The 17317-nt window shown below is 39.2% G+C and overlaps 2 protein-coding genes across 4 annotated transcripts; one reads left to right on the forward strand and one right to left on the reverse strand.

Annotated features, from left to right (window-relative positions):
• Window positions 1–275: 275 nt before the first annotated feature.
• pcolceb (procollagen C-endopeptidase enhancer b) lies at window positions 276–10797 on the forward strand. Of its 2 annotated transcripts, none has more exons than XM_074661928.1 (10): window positions 276–562; window positions 2182–2383; window positions 4739–4847; window positions 6485–6743; window positions 6861–6985; window positions 8293–8429; window positions 8514–9238; window positions 9350–9430; window positions 10174–10344; window positions 10527–10797. In XM_074661928.1, exons 2-10 carry the CDS (start codon window positions 2298–2300, stop codon window positions 10655–10657), a joined length of 1824 nt encoding a protein of 607 aa, XP_074518029.1. In that variant the 5' UTR covers window positions 276–562; window positions 2182–2297; the 3' UTR covers window positions 10658–10797. The 2 variants fall into 2 exon arrangements, with proteins under 2 accessions (XP_074518029.1, XP_074518028.1); XM_074661927.1 differs by having other exon boundaries at window positions 2294–2383.
• A 1127-nt stretch (window positions 10798–11924) lies between these two features.
• On the reverse strand, window positions 11925–16852 carry LOC141784274 (transmembrane protein 272). 2 transcript variants are annotated; one of them, XM_074662050.1, is made up of 5 exons: window positions 16670–16852; window positions 13674–13745; window positions 13528–13578; window positions 13236–13442; window positions 11925–12790 (listed from the first exon to the last, which is right to left on the reverse strand). In XM_074662050.1, exons 2-5 carry the CDS (start codon window positions 13735–13737, stop codon window positions 12582–12584), a joined length of 531 nt encoding a protein of 176 aa, XP_074518151.1. In that variant the 5' UTR covers window positions 13738–13745; window positions 16670–16852; the 3' UTR covers window positions 11925–12581. The 2 variants fall into 2 exon arrangements, with proteins under 2 accessions (XP_074518151.1, XP_074518150.1); XM_074662049.1 differs by having other exon boundaries at window positions 11926–12790; window positions 16733–16851.
• Window positions 16853–17317: the final 465 nt, after the last annotated feature.

Consider the following 17317-nt stretch of genomic DNA (forward strand, 5'->3'; position numbering starts at 1 on the left):
GGCAGCTGCTTTCCTCACCGAACCACAAGTCTGCTCCCATCCAAGCTGTGGTTTCTACCCAGAGTGGTCACCACAGCCCAAAAAAGACAAAGACATGCCCTCTCCTGGGCAAACACAAAGCTGGGAAGTTCACTCCACTAGATTTCATGATTATAACAAAGGCAGCTATCAATTTAGTGCATGTTGGTCATAATAAAGAAGTATAAAGGCACACGTTGTTTGGTCTAGCTTGTTTTAAATAATGATAGTTCTCCTCCTGCCAAAAGTTCATACTCCATGCTGCGTAATTTGACATTTTCATCCAGCTTTGGCTCTATTTTAAGCCTGTATTTTTCATACTTTCCTGCAGTTAAACTCACCAGTTTCTCATTTGACTGAACTGTAATTTAGTATAAAAGAATTTAATCCTCATAATAACCCTCACTTGCTGAGTAAATTGAGTGTGTGTGCCCAGGTGATTTCCTAAAAGACGTTTTGTTTGGGCAGATTGTGCTGGAGCTAAGACAAGCTAGCATGAGGATCCTTAACAGCGAGCTAGCACTGACACACAAAGGAGCTGAAGGTAACTCAATCTTTGTCATTTTGGATAAATATTAGATATTTAAGAATAAATCCCGGTTATTTTGAGAACAATAGCTTAAAACGTCAAATTACGTGACGTTTTTTTACGTTTAATCAGCGTGTTAATAACATACAAAGCTAGGATAAAAACATAACGGCTAATGCGGCTAGCTTGTTTCGCAAAAGCTACAGCTCTACCAAATACGTACAGAAGTGACTGAAATAACAGAAAAAAACGTACTAAGACAATTCTTATAAATTGTTTTTAAAAAATGGTTACTGTTTTGATTACATTTGACGATTTAGAAATTAAAAGTAAAAATATTTTTGAGTATAGATATGTCATGCAATTTTCAGAATAACTAACTGCTGACCACTTCATTTGTGGTTTGAAGCTATTTAGAGTACATTGGCTGTAAATTAGCTAACAGCTAAGAAATGCTGAACTAACTTAAAAGATTTGAGTTCTTTTTTCAACTTTTTTCTTTTCTCTCTTCAAAACAGGTTAATAAAGCCTTGACATTTCTGTAATTCTAAGCTAGGTTACAAAGAATAATCCAACTAGCAAGGCAATTTTTTTTTATTACGAGCTAACAAGATGCATCTAAATGTTTCTGTTCACTTAGCACAATTTCTACTCAGAGGACCATGAAATAGAAATAGAAAAGAAAAGAAAATACTTTATTTATCACAGCACAGGTGCTCTGTTTGCCATGTCTGTGAATAGCATGATGCTACTCTGCCTTCTGGTATTCCCTCTGTTGCTGGGTTAGCACAGCTAGCTCGTTCATCTTATTGGAGATAGATCTTACATTCCCAATAATGATGGATGGAAGGACAGGTTAATGTTGTCACTTCTTAGCTCTCACCTGAGAACTAGCACGTCGTCCTCACCTCCTTCTCCTCACCTTGTGGGGAAACATCTGGCCTTGCACCAGTTAGCATTGACATGCTGAGGGCTGCTAACAACTGATTTCACATGTAAACAATGCAGCCATGGTTAGATGTAGGATCTCCAGACAAACACAGAAGCAACAAAAATTTCACCTCAAAGGAAGTTAGAAGCTCCCCAGTGTCACCGATTTGTACCCACTGGGGACAATGAATGTCAACGCAACATCAATAACCTAGCATCAAAATGTTGTGCTTATCTATCAAAACCAATGCAAAACAAGTGAAAGCTACTTGCATGTGGCCTGAGCAAAAAAAAAATGTATGGGGTCTTAAAAGTTGTTAGTGTTCATATTCTAGGAATCATTAATATCAACACTGAATTTCATAGCTCCACACCCAGTCCGAGATATTTTTGTTGGGAGCCAAATCTTTCCAAAAACAGCTTCCTCTTGGCTAATGAAGCTAACAGTGGCGCTCTGTCTCCCACACACACCTGAAAAACCTATGTTTTCCATATATTCCATCTCTTTACCTGTTGAATAACAGCCCAGAGGTGACCATAACACACACCTCACTCTGAACTGTGTGTGCTGTATTGCTTTTGGCTTTGGGTGAGTGTACGGTATAATTACCGTAACTTCCCTGTTGGTCAAACAGCCCTCTGTCCACTTAAATCACATTAACTCACCTTTTTTCTTTTTTGATCATAACACACCTCCTCCTTAGCTCCCTCTCCCTTCTCCTCCCCTCTTGAACCTTAAATCTCTCTCCTCCCCTCTGAGTCCGCCTCTCCCTCCTTCCTCTCCTTCCCTGCTGCTGTCTGTCTTAATCTGTGCAGCAGGATGGAGGACAGGGTGTGGACTGTGTGTCTTTTTCTCATTCTGACACTGGGATGGACCAACGCTCAGACGGAGACAAACTTCACCAGGTAAGAAGCCGATGTGTGTGTGTGTGTGAATATCAGCAGGAAGACCTTAAATTTCTTTGGATTTTTAAACTGTGTCTTTTTTGTGCTTTGAGTTCTCTTACAAAATCCAGCAAGTGCACATGTGGCATGTTTTCAAGCCCACATCTGTCCATATAAACTACTGTTTGTGTGTGATTTCCTCTGCTGATTACAGCAGAATTAGAAGGCTCCAGTGTTTTCAGGAAGATGTGGTTGGCCTCCCATAAACACACAAAATGACAGCATGCTGGGACTGATGCACTGATGCAAGACTGGGCACATGGAAAGAAGCTAGCCTTGCGTCAAGTTTTAACCAAAACTTGCAACGAATTTAGACATTCACTTTCATCTTTTTGTGTAAAAAATCCTTTTAGCATTAAAAAATCCTTTTTAAAAAAAGTAAAGTAACTGATATCTGACATTTAAATGCTTAATCTTTAAAGCTGCTGTGAGGAAGTTTTGGTTTATGTGGTTTTTACGCCCCCTGTAGACAAGTTAGATTTCTGTTTTTGTGCCTTTATTCAGAGAGGACAGGGCAGAAGGTAGAGCAGAAAACAGGGGCAGACTGGAAAGTGACATGAGGAAAGGGTTTGGATCCAAAACTGGGACTTTCTATTCAAGAGCTAGCGTCATGGGGCGCCGAACCTAAACATTAGGTTGTTTTAGTGCCCGCCATTGCCAGTTTTGGACTTAGATAGTTGGTGTGGTTAGGGATGGGTACTGAATTAGGTACTTTTATAGGTACCGACCGATTTTGGTCAAAACTATCGAGTAATGATTCACCATGTTTAGGTCCCTAAATGCATCCCTGTGACTGTGGGGGAGAGGAAGAGAAGGTGATTTTCCATACTGGACATAAAAACAGCAATGCAAGGTTATATGCTGAAGAAAACAATTGTTAAATTGATTGCCGGGTACAGGGCATCGGTACCGTACTGTTTCAAATGTGAAAGGTACCCATCTCTAGATGTGGTGTTTTGTTTGTTTGTTTTTTCCACTCCTTCTTGTTTGAACAAATGCAAAAAGAAATCTGACTTAATTAAAAAAAAAAAAAAAACAACTTGACACAAGAAAGGTAATAAAAAATTTAAAAAAAAAAATAAAATAAAAAAAAATTAAAACAAAAGTCCCAACTTCAAGATAGAAAAAAATATGAAAAGATAAAAAGAAATAAAAAATAAAAATAAAGATGAAAAATAATAAAATAAAAAATAAATAAATACAAAAATAAATATATAAATAGATGTGTCAAGAAATAAATTAATTGTTAACAAAGAGGAATCTGAAATTTTTAAAGGTCACATTTTAAAAACATAAAAAAACACTTAAAAAATTAAAACAGTATCTTAAAATAAGTTTCAAAGAAAAGAATCTGCAAAAAAAAATACAATTTACTTTTAAAAAATCTGAATTTTGACGGCAAAAATGTCTTTATATTTATTTTTGTAAAGCTTCGCATTTTTTTAACAACTTTTTTATATATATATTATTATTTTTTAAAGATTTTTCAGACTTGAAATGTCCACAGTTAAATTTTTGTTTGAGCTTTTTGACCTTGCATGTGTACTGCTGTGCATTGCACACTTTCAGAGTGATAATTGAACATGAGACACAAACAAATGCCTGTGGGCTGTTTAGCTCTACGGGGTCAGAAGGGAGGGACCGCACCGCCACAGTTTTTTTTTAATTTTGTTGTAACCAAATGTGGCCTTTCGGCACCACAGCAGACACACAACACATGCCTGAAATACATGTTAAAACTGAACAGAACTGAAATGTTTTCATGGTGAGATAAATACAGAATCTACCATGGAAAAGATGATTTATCTTGGTTTTTATCGCTAATGAAAAATGTAAAAACAAAAAAACAGAACCTTTCTTGTAAAACACCAGAGCAGCAGACTTTGAATTAACAAGCTGCGAAATTAAAAGTGGAGGCTGGCCTCTCTTCTGATCTGTGTTTATCTGAGTGTGTGAGAGTGGGTGTGTTATCAAACGCCATGTGTGAGCAGCGTTCAAAGCCGAGTAAAGTACGTGTTGCGTCTCCGTTCAGCTTTCTTGTGGTGCAGTAAGAGTGTGCAGAAAGCTTACAGCAGGCGCACTGTATATCGACAGTTCGATGAAAAAACAGAAACCAGGAGAGCTCACAGGGAACCTCCCCGGACCCAGAACAGAGACGGACTGTGCCGCTGTGGTTTCAGTGTGTTTGTGGGGCCTCTGCTCAGTCTCTCAGTGCAGCTGCTTAAGCTGTGTTTTCCTTCACTGGAGCATATCTAGTGAAACGTTGGATTACAGAAGATGGTGGCTGTAGTGTTTGATACTTTCTTGTTTTTTTAGGCCCGTCTTCCTGTGTGGAGGCCACCTGGTCACAGACTCAGGCATCGTGGCCAGTGAAGGATTCCCCAGTCCCTACAAACCCAACAGTAAATGCACCTGGTACATCACTGTGAGTCTTTTTAAAACATCATGCCATAAATCCATCTGTGTTTTCATCAAAAATGTGAGTGACAAACACTGAATTCACTGCACTCAACAGGAAAGCTTCACAGGTGATAATTAGCTCGATAAGAGCTGTTTACCTCCTCTCAGGTTTGTGTGGGGACTTGGAAGTATAAGTTAGAGACGACAAATTACACCTTCATCATCACAGTTAGCAGCTGAAGTTCAATGACCCCATGAAAAGTTAAGTTTTTTAGGATGGTGTTGTTAGCTTAAACCACTCAGCGAGAATGGATATTAAAAGTTTGTGGTCACTTCGAGAAATTACACACCGCCCAGGAACTGGCAATCGCTGGCCAAAATTCTTAGAAAGTCAAAATTCTTAATTTTCCAAGCAGAATTTCATGAAAGTAAGAATTGTGTTTTTTTTTGTCAGTCAAAATTTTAATTGAAATTCAAATTTTCTGATGTTTTCATTAAAGTCTAATTTTCTAATTTCCCGTTAGAAAGGTGGAATTCCTAGAAAGTAAAATTCTGGGGGGTTTTTTAGGCAGAATTTTATAAAAGTAGGAATTTTTTGACTTCTTGATCAAAAATTTCTAGCTGAATTCTTAGAAAGACAAAATTCTGAATTTTTGAAACAGAATTTCTTGAAAGTAAAAATTTTGTTTTTCTTGTCAGGATTTTTATTGAATTTTAAATTTTCTGAAGTTTTCATAAAAGTCAAAATTCTAAATATGTTGTTAAAATTTTTCGAAAGGTGGAATTCCTTGAAAGTAAAATTCTGGATTTTTTTTGTCAGAATGTTATGAAAGCATGAATTTTTACTTCTTGATCCAAATTCTAAAAAAGTCAAAATTTTCTGGCTGAATTTCTAGAAATTCAAAATTCTGAATTTTAAGGCAGAATTTAATGAAAGTAAGAATTTGTGGGGGTTTTTGTCAGAATTTAAATAAAAATTTTCTGGCTGAATCTTTAAGAAGTCAAAGTTCTTAAAAATCAAAATTCTAATTTTTTTTTGACAAAATTTCATTTGCGTAATATTTTTTTCAGACTTTTTTTTATATTTATTGAAATTTTCATAAAAGTCAAAACTCGGAATTTTCAGTTACAATTATTAGAAAGGTGGAATTCCTAGAAAGTAGAGTTCTGAATTTTTTATTTTTTTTTGTGGGGGGGCAGAATTTTATGAAAGTATGTATTTTTGACTTCTTGATTTAAGTTCTAAGAAAGCCAGAATTTTCAGACAGAATGCTGAAAGGAAGAAATTCTGAAATTTCAACCAGGTTTTAAAAGTCAAATCTAGAATTTCTGTAAGACTTCTGAGAAAGTAAGAATTCATTAGGTTTTATTAGAACACGAAAATTCTAGATTTTCTTTCAGAATTGTATGAAAAAACAGTTGAACAATCGGAAAAAATATTCTGTTTCACTTTTTTATGGTTTCAAACTATGGAACAATTTAGGTGAGGAATTAAAGAATAGTCCAAATATAAACCATATCGAGGAAATGTACAAAAATATGTTGTTAAAAGGGTAGGAGTAAATAGGACACAATGCTGAATTTTATGTCAGAATCCTGAGACAGTAGGAATTATGAATTTAGTGTTAGAAATTTCTTCAATCCATCCGTCCACCCCTTCAGGTCCCAGAGGGTCATGTGGTTATGCTGTCGTTCCGCCTCTTCGACTTGGAGGCTGACCCGACCTGTCGCTATGACTACCTGGACGTCTACAACGGCCACACTCGCCTGGTGCAGAAGCTGGGTCGTTTCTGTGGGACGTTCAGGCCTGGTGCGCTCATCTCCACGTCCAACACCATGATGTTAGAGATGATTTCTGACGAAGCAACTGGAGGGCGAGGGTTTCTGGCTGCCTTCAGTGCAGGGAAGCCACATATGGAAGGTGTGTACGCCTAATCCAACAAACACCATGAGACCGTATTTCCTGGGCTGCTTTTTCATTTTTCATTGTTTAGACAAAAATTGTGCTAACAGAAGCTAATCAAATTCCATTCTACAGAAAACCAGTTCTGTGGAGGGAGGCTGACCAAACCACAAGGTTCTGTCAAGACGCCCAACTGGCCCAACACGAATTACCCAGCAGGCATCAGCTGCTCCTGGCACATCTCTGTAGAGCCAAGCAACGTAAGCTAACTGTATTTAGGAGGCATCTGTGATTTGTTGTGTACAAAGAACATAAAACTGTGATATGCTAACAAGGCGCTAACTGTACCCAAAATAATAACAAATAGCAGGAGTATAACGCAGTGCTTAATGGAAGTACTTGCTAACCCTAGCAAGCAAGCTAGCTGGCTAGCTAAGTCCCTTTTTTTACAGAAGGTACTAAAACATGTCATATGCTAACAAGAAGCTAATGATAATTAAAATATGAAAAAAAACAGGAGCACGAAGTAATGTCTAGTGGAAGCACATGCTAAGTCTAGCAAGTTAGCTAGCTAGCCAACAGAAGCCACACAAACATTTCATGTACTGACAAAAATTAACTAAAATGTTGGGAAATAACAGGAACTTAAAGTACTGTCTAATGGGAATAACTGCTACTCCAAGCTAGCTAGCTAGCTTCTTTTGGTCTAATATAACACAAATATTTTGTGTGCTAACAAGAAGCTACAATACTAGAATAGAATGAAATAATAGGAGCATAAAGTAATGTCTCCAAAAGTGACTTATACAGAAATAACAGCAGCATTAAGTGACATCTTATGGAAATAATTGCTAAAAGGAGCTAACGACAACCAATATGAGAAGGAATAACACTAGCATTAAGTAATGTCTCGTGGAGGTAAAAGCTAACCTAGACCTGCCCTTTAGCTTTACCTTTTTGAGTGAAGTACAAACACAAAAAGGTCAGTAGGTTTTTCTTAGTGTTGCAGAAAAGAAAACAGTAAACTTTGCTATGATAACTTGTCAGCTTGTCAGGAAGCTTTATTTTGATTTTAGACTCAGAGAGAAATGTCATTTTTCATTGGGGTTTGGAAGAGTACATGTTCTTAAGTTTTAGAATATCCAGATATTGTTTTTTTTTTCATTCAGCACAAAATGCAAGGATTATTTCAATCTAAGTGTCTTGGATAAGGCCGGTTGATGCAGCAGGAGGAGGAATAAAAACTTGGTGAAGGGGCCCATCCTAAGGTAACGCCGTCTGTACGGTGTGTTAGGTGTGTGTTTGTAAAAATGATGGCGACCGTGTGACGAAGTTAGAGTGAAAGACCTCATTGAGTGTCTGGAGGTGTGTTCATGTGTGCCAAGAGATTGAAGGTTGGGAAAGAGGGAAGGAAGCAAGAGCAAGGGAGGGAGGGAGGGAGTAAATACTCCTCTGTATTTCTGAGGTCTGGCCCATCCTCCTCCAGCAGCACCACCACCAACCACTCACACGATTCATTCCCATCAAATTTCATAGCTGGTGTTTACACTGCCACTTTCTCCGCCAGGTGATCGAGGTCAAGTTTGAGAAGCTGGACTTGGAGCCTGACTCCTACTGTCGCTATGACTATGTGGCGTTGTTTAACGGAGGGGAGAGGGACAACTCACGGCGGATTGGGAAATTCTGTGGAGACAGGGCACCAGGGTGAGACCATTGCTCAAACATTGGTGTTTCAAAAGTCTTAGACATACTTTTTTGAGCTGGAACCCTTCCTTTTTTTATTTACAGAACAATAGTGACAAACGGGAATGAGCTCCTTGTCCAGTTTGTCTCTGACCTCAGTGTGACCTCAGATGGCTTCATGGCCCACTACTCCAGTGTGCCACGTGGATCTCGGTCGCCAACCGATGGAAATGACTTCATCTACGGACCTCAGACCACCGCAATGCCAACAAAAACTTTTCCAAAGTCGAGAAAACCAACCAAACAAACCCCCGTGGCTCGGCCTACCCAAAAACCAACTGCCAAACCAACCGTCAAACCAACAAAAAGACCACTGGTGAAGAAACCACTTAAACCTCCACCCAAGAAACCCGTCACCAAGCCAGTCGTGAAGCCAACGCCAAAACCCAAACCAGCCAAACCAGCCAGACCTACACCCAAAGCGCCAGTGAAAAAACCGACTACGAAACCCAAGTTTAAAGTCATTAAACCAACACTTAGACCAAGCACTAAGGTTAAGCCTTCACGTAAACCTATGGTCGTCAAGCCCACGTTAAAACCTAGAGTCAAACCAGTAAAACCAACAGCGAAGAGTGGAGTTAAACCAACAGCCAAACCAACAGTGAAGAGTGGCGTTAAACCAACAGTTAAACCAACAGTTAAACCAACAGTTAAACCAACAGTGAAGAGTGGAGTTAAACCAACAGTTAAACCAAAGATTAAGCCTAAAGCAACGCCCAAACCTGGGGTAACCAAGACTGTGACGAAGAAACCTACCGTTAGCAAGAAACGTGAGCCAAGTCATTTGATTCAAGCTGTTCCTTTTTCCATGTTTACTATATTTACACCTGCCTAAGCACCCAAAAGTGAAAGTGCCTCTCATGTATTTGTTGTTGTCTTAGCCGTACCACTGAACCCACTGTGTACACAACCCTGCAAGAGGACGGGGACTCTGCAATCCAGCTTTTGCCCACATGACTTTGGTGAGTAGCTGTTCTCTGATCCAAGAAATAGTCCAAGATGCGACTTTTTAGACCAAATAAAGGATAAGTTCGGTTTATACAGCTGTTGCATTGTTTATAGAATGAAGTAGAACAAAATACTCACCCAGAAGGCTTTCCTGATCCAAGCAGTGCTTCGGGAGATATTAAGATCCAAAATCGTGCAGCGGACGTCCGTATAATGGGATCCATCGGGGCATAGACAGCACCGCTCCTAAAACTGCATTAATCGTCTAAAAACTCATGTTTTTCACCAATATTCCATCATGGTCCGCTCCGGGTTAGTCCTCTGCTGCAGTCTGTGTCACTCTAGACAGCGCTGTGTGGCTGTAATGACCTCTGAACTGAAGAAGACTTTGTTTACATTTGCCCCTCAAAGAAAGGAGGAAGTGATGTCAGCTCTCCAGAGAGTACTGCGCATGCGCGGAGGGGCAAACGTAAACAAAGTCCTCGTCAGTTCAGAGGTCATTACAGCCACAGATCCAGAGAGAGTTGAAGGTCACGGCTTGATGAAGCCAACAGGACCACATCATCTGCAAAAAGCAGTGATCCAATCCTGAGGTCACCACACCGGACCCCTTCCACTCCCTGGCTGCGCCTAGAAATTCTGTCCATAAAAGTTATGAACAGAAACAAGATTCTGTCACCAATGAAAGTGTAACATGAAAATGGGACACAAAGCGAAGTTCAGATCTACGTTTGACCATGGTTTTCCTCTCTTTCAGTGTTAACGGGTAAGGTGACAGCAGTGAATGCTGGTCCAGCAGGTTCAGCAACAATTGATGTGTTCATAATCAAAGCCTACAAGCCAGGAAGTCTCAACATCACCAAATCAGGACCCGTCATGTCGGTCACGTTGGCCTCCACCTGCAAGAGATGTCCTGGGCTACTCAAAGGTGAAAAAATCTTACTGGATTTTCAGTATTTATCTGTCTTTGGGTTTTGGAAAGTCACGTATCTACTGTAACAAAAATAGACAGATCAAAGTCTCTTTGTATGCAGATGATGTGATTGTCTTTCTTACGGATCCTAAAATTTAAAAAGTAGGGTACATTCTAAAGACTTCTCTTCTATTCAGGCAAAAACTACGTCTTCATGGGAAAAGTCGACGCCCAGGGCAACGGTCTCCTCACCCCGACCAGCTTCACGCTCCTCTACAAACCCGTCCACGCCAAAGCACTGCTCAACCTCTCCAAAAAAGGATGCTGACATCACGGTCAGGCTAACCAATCAGATGGACAGCAATGGCCGTCCCTCTGAAACCTGTAGCTTTACATAAAAAGTGGAAATATTATGTTTAATATCCAAACCTTTTTTTTTACACGGTGCGGTGCTGTTGTGAGAAACAACTGAGGAAAAAACTAATCATCATTAACTATTGACTATATTTTGTATTTTTTATGTAAATTATAAAACTCTGTGATAAAGATGGTTATCAATAAACAATAAGATGTCAATACTTGAGGTTATTTCCTGATATTATGTAAATCCACTAAAGTTTTTTTTGTTTCAAGGGATTTCTGGGTCGAAATATTGAAATTTAACCAAAACTTGCAACTTTTGATTCTGTGCATTTTAGCTTCATTTAGCTCAATGTTTTGATTTTGCAACTGTCATAAATCTTTACTACTCCTTTCATTTGTTACATTAGTGTTGTTTAAGTTATTTTTGTTGAACACTTTTCGTGGTAAAACCTAAACTCGAGGAACTTCAGTGTCATTGAGCAAATTGGTCAAAAGGTGTCGCTAATCTTTGTTACGCTCGCACTAGCATTATTCAGTTTACTGCTGTGGTTTGAAAGCTCTCATTAACCTTTGAACTATTCAAATTTGAAGCACTTTAGAGTCTTTCAGCTCCATGTTTTGGTTTCACAACAGCCACCGGTTGCTATTCTTTTACTCAAAGCATTTTGGTATCTTTAGCACATTATTTTGGTTAAGTGTAAACAAGCTTCTAGCCCATCTGGCTTGGAAGCTGAAACTCTTTTAGCTTCTTTCGGTTTATTGTCTTGGTTTAGCAGCCATCACAGGGTGCTGCTGATCAGCAAATAATGTCAAGATGACAGGAAGTGGAACAAACTGCAGACAGACGGTTTCCCAGAGGGTAAACCACTAACATCACAAGTTTCTGAACAGGGGAAACCAACACACCCCCTTCACTGGATAATGCTTAGATAAGGGGAAACTAAACCACCAAACCAGCAGTGACTAGAAAGTTAGCTCTCAGGGAGACTGAGGAAACTCCCAAACTAAACACAATGTCTGCCCAACGTGCCTTAAAACAGACACACAGAGAAGGCTGGGTCAGGAAAGCCTCACCCAGAACCAAAAAACTTTCTGAGGGGAACAAAAACTGGTGAGTAAACACGCGGACCGGCTGTTGTGGTGCATTTGCAGACTCCCCAACCAAATGACCTGAGAAAAGATTTAATGGAAGTGCTACGCTGAGACTCACGATTACTGATACAACTGACTGTTTAATGGCAGCATGATGACATGTTTTGGTAAAGACAAAAAACAAAAATCACAAGATATTTTTGACTTTGACCACAGAGGGCGCCAAAATCAACACAAACCAACAATCAATAAATCAGTGTTGCAGTTTGATATTTTAAATATTACAGCATATGTTGGACACAAAGCACTGCATTAGGCAGAGTGACTTATGGGAAAGATGTGCAGCATACATGGTTTGAAACTTACTCAAGCATTATTTTTCAACATGTTTCTGATCTTTGGTTTCAAGCTGACTTATATATTAAAATATATTCTATTCAATCATCTTTTATAAATATATATCTTGACTTGATTTTTTAAATATTGTATTTTAATAAAAATAAAATTAATTATTAATTATAAATCTGATAATATAATGATTTTCAAGGGCAAAGAAATTGTTTTTTTTTCGAAAATTACGTTTTTTTTTCCCCAAGAATAAAATCGTGACATAAATCACACATTCATAAGACTAAAGTTATAAGAAAACAAAAAGTTGTCAATTTACAAAAATAGTTGTGATTCAACTAAAAAAGGCAGAATTTTACAAGAAGTCTCCAGAAATAAAACGCCAGGTGAGTCTGCAGAGGTAGCAAAGGCTCAGCATTACAATTCATCAGTTTTTAAAGTTCCCGTCTCTACACGTCGTCATCAGGGTCGGCTCGGCCACACAGGAAGAAGCAGACCAAGACGCAGCATCCTCCAACCAAGAAGGCGCCCAGCAGGATGTAGACCAGCGTGGTGGTCCAGAAAGCGAACAGGTAGAGAGTTTTGTTACAGTAGGACTCGATGTTTGTGCTGTTTTTGGTGTAGCTCGGCTGGTAGATTGAATAGATCCACACGTTACCTAGAGGAAACGCAAGAATATTGTTTTTCTTTAAGTTAAGTTAAAATTTTCATGCTTTTTTTTGCCTTTGATTAAAGAAGATACACATGATTGTGTTTTCATCAATAACAGAGCAATACAGCTTTTAGATTCTGTGTCTTTTTAAACCAAGTCACAGAAATAGTGTTTGTGCTGTTGAGTGGATGAGTACTGACATCTAGTGGCGAAAACATGTAACTGCAGTGTGCAGGATACTGCAAAAACTGACATCTTAGCAAGCATTTTTACCTTTTTTCATTTTTAAAATTCGTATTAGACTTAATATGAGCCAAATTCATCTGACAAGACAAAACAAAAAATTTTTTAAAAAATGCTATGAGACAAAAGAGACCCCTGGGTAAGAAAAATTTACTCGTCAAGCTTCTTGAAATAAGGAAAATATCATTACTGCACCGTTAAAACTCACCAGCAATAAACCAGCAGAAGAGAAAGAAAGAGGTCAGTGAGTTCCACGCCGTGCACACTCGACTGAGCGGGTTTGTCGTCCCGTCTTCAGGCTCCTGGGCGCAGGGCAGGCAGGCGAGCAGCGCCAGCACCAGGCCGAACACGCCCACCACGATCAGATAGATGGGGATGTAGTGCTGCCGGGGACATTCATCCAGGTATACCGCACCTGATGAAGGACAGGAGAGAATTGCTACAAAATTTCACTACACCATCCCCTCAAAGATGTTAGTAAATGTGCTTCGACGGCTCACCGATGGCGATCTGAACAATGGGCATGATGCAGGCAAAAACCTTTGAACATGCTGGAGAGGAAAGCAATCATTAATACATGACAGCACTTTCACTTTCTCTTCACTCAGAAACAGATCTGATGAGTTAATGACTCAGCTTATCTTACTTAGTGTTGGTGTGGAAAGTTTAGGAGGTCTTTGGATGGTTTGAAGAAGACGTGCGTTCGACATAGTTTCACCTAAGGAGGAAATGAATCAGCGATAAAAAAAGAGAAGTCAAACCATGAAGGATAGCATCTTTTCGTTGTGGGTGAGAAGGTGGGGTTAAGGGTCATTATCATAGCAATAAAGAAGAAGAAATCTTTTTTCTTCCTAGTTCCTGTCTTTCATTTAGGTTAAACACAATATCACCCTGCAAAAAAAACTGAAATCTAAAAAAATATAACCCTAAAGGAAAAAAATCTGTTGAGGTATGATGACTTGTCCTTTTTTTCTTTTAATATCTTGAATTAAGACATTTTTCTGACAGTATCACTCAAAATAGGAAACAAATTCTTGGATTTTAGTTTTTACAATAACCCCTTCTTTAAGGCTTAAGTATGATTAATGATTTGGCATTTTTCAAAGTCTTGGTGGAGATATGATCACAGGTGAAAACACTGCCCTAAAGGTACCTGTTTTGCTCTCAGTCAGTGTTGGTGTGGGCTGAACGCCTTAGGTTGTGACTTTTTTTGTCCAACCTTAGATCCTCTCTAACTGTCAGCGGTCTAGTTATCAGTGCATCATGGGTAACGTAGGCACCATGAGGGTGAGTGGAAGGAATACAACACAAGATATCTCTGATAGGGCTGCCATTCAGTGGCCTAAAAAGACTTTGACAGAAAAATAACAGGAACATACAGTGCATTCTCACCACTAGAGGGAGCACTCCGAGCAGTGTGATTTTGGGGGCACTTTTGCATGAATTTTTGCCTCCCAAGAGGGCACACATTTTAATAACCTAAGAGGGAACGTCAGCATCTTTGTTGACCAAAAGGGCACTTTAGCATGCTTTTTTGCTTACCAAAGACAGCTCTTTTGCATGAAATTAGGCCCCCAAGAGGGCACTTAAGCACATGTTTTGGCTTACCTAAGAGGACACTCTAGCTTGTGTTTTTGCTAACCAAAGACAGTACTTTAGCACATTATTTTGCTTCCAAGAGGGCACTTGGGTGCACGTTTTTGATAACTTCAGAGCACTTTAGCTTGTGTTTTTGCTTATCAAAGACAGTACTTGAGCTCATAAATTGTCTTCTTAGAGGGCACTTTAGCGCACGTTTTTTGTTAACCTAAGAGTGCACTTTAGCTTGTGATTCTGCTAACCAGAGACACCCTTTTGGCACATAATTTTTCTTCCAAGACGGCTCTTTAGCGCATGTTTTTTGCTTACCTATGAGTGCACTTTAGCTTGTGGTTTTGCTAATCAAAGACAGCACTTTAGCACATATTTTTTCTTCCTAGAGGGCACTTTAGTGCACGTTTTTTGCTTACCTAAGAGTGCACTTTAGCTTGTGTTTTCGCTAACCAAAGACAGCACTTTAGCTCATAAATTGTCTTCTTAGAGGGCACTTTAGCTTGTGTTTTTGCTTACCAAAGACAGCACTTTAGTTCATAAAATGTCATCTGAGAGGGCACTTTAGCGCACGTTTTTTGTTTACCCAAGAGGGCACTTTAGCTTGTGTTTTTGCTTACCAAAGACAGCACATTAGCACATTATTTGGCTTCCGAGGGGGCACTTTAGCGCACATTTTGGTTTACCTAAGAGGGCACTTTAGCTTGTGTTTTTGCTAACCAAAGACACCACTTTTGCACATAACTTGGGTTCCGAGAGGACTCTTTAGCACACATTTTTGCTTACCGAGAGGGCACTTTAGCTTGCGTTTTTGCTAAACAAAGACAGCCCTTTAGCACATTATTTGGCTTCCAAGAGAGCACTTTGGCTTGTGTTGTTGCTAACCAGAGACACCACTTTAGCACATTATTTTGCCTCCAAGTGGGCACTTTAGGGCACGTTTTTGCTTACCGAGAGGGCACTTTAGCTTGTGTTTTTGCTAACCAAAGACAGCACTTTAGCGCATACTTTGGCTACCAAGAGGCCACTCTAATGTGTGTTTTAGCTCCCAAGAGAGCACTTTAGCGTAGGTTGTTGTTAACCCAAGAGGGCACTATAGTAGTAATTTGGCTCTGAGGGCACTTTAGCTCATGTTTTTCAACAACTGGACCATGAAAGGGAGCGTCACACACCACTGCTGCCATTTGCAGTACAGTAAGTTGATTATCCGGTGTGCCCACATGATAACCTGAGAACACAATGGCATTATTCACAATCACAACTCAAAAACTGTCATCTTATGACAGAAGTTCCAAAATGTTTGAGTTTTGCCTCAAGAATTATGATTTTTTGTCTTAAAGTACTTGTGAAATAATGTTGCTGTTCTTCTCTGTCCATGTAAACAGACTACTTATGGTGTGAATGGATGAATAATATGCATAAAGCACAAACATCTCAGGCATGTTGCTTCTCTTTAGACTGATTTCATCATGTGTCAGTCCAGCTCACTCATCCTTGTCTTAACTCAATAAAAACGGGTAAAAATACACACGTACAAAAGAGGTATTGACACAGTTATTGTTCTTCCTGTGTGAAGAAATGAAAAAGAGGTTTGGCAGCATTCCCATCAGAGCCAGTTTGACGAATATAACAGGAACACCAGCGACAAGAAACAGCGTGTTCACCATAAGTTGAAAACAGACAACTGAACCGGAGCGTTATGAAGAAAGTTAAATAAAAACTGCGTCACTTTGATGTGAGCTGCTGTTTTAGTTGATTAAACATTGACGTGATTTTTTTTAAACCTGCAACAGGAGACAATAAAGCGATTGAAACACTTCTAAGGGGGTAAAGTTAGAAATGGAAGACAAAACAATGTCAAACATGCACAAAATTTGAGTAATGGGTTTAAAATACGCAGTTATTAAACCAAATTGGAGACCTAACGTTTTTATAACTGACAGTTTCCCACTGAAAGCTGTCAAAAGACCGGAGCCCCGCCCCACACCGACGTAAAGAAAACATCTGCCGTCAGTTAACGCGTCTAATATTAATAAAACAGCAAAAACTTACAGCAGAATCACGAAGAACGATGTGAAAACTGTCCAACTTTCTTGTTAAACCCCCTTGGCTCACCTGAAGTCACCTCTCCTCTGTCTTCCTCGGGGCTTTCAGTGGCTCACACAGCTCGTCAGATACCAAACCTCCACCTCTCGGGAGCGCGCATGCTCAGACGAGGCGTTCACGCGGTGGGCAGATTGGAACGTTAACTGACGCAGCGGGAAAATACGGAAGAAAAACTCAGATATGCGTTTTTAAAACTCGACTTTATGAAGAAAAAAAATATTTTCTGTACTCAAAGTGCCAAAATTAATCACACAATATATTTGAGACTGTTTTTTGATTCCAACATCATCTGATAACATTTCTAAAACGTTGCTAATGCTATTCTCACCATATATCTTTTAAAGTCATACCCTAAGCTAGCAACTTCAAGCTATTTTAGCCGTTTGTTTGGCTTAAGACTTTCCTGAACTGTGGCAGTCATGTTTTCAGTGCATCATGGGTAATGTAGGCACCATAAGAGTGAATAGAATGACTAAACTGCTAAATATAGCTGTTTTAAATGTCTTATACAATTCTTTTATATATATTTGAAGTAGTTTAAGTAGCAGTAATTGTGTAAACTCATGTTTTAACTGAAATTATTGAATTAATGCA

The sequence above is a fragment of the Halichoeres trimaculatus genome, unplaced genomic scaffold, assembly GCF_033239565.1.
Source record: "Halichoeres trimaculatus isolate MK-OKI-2021-1 unplaced genomic scaffold, fHalTri1.1 fHalTri1_scaffold_22, whole genome shotgun sequence".
Classification (NCBI taxonomy): Eukaryota; Metazoa; Chordata; class Actinopteri; order Labriformes; family Labridae; genus Halichoeres; species Halichoeres trimaculatus.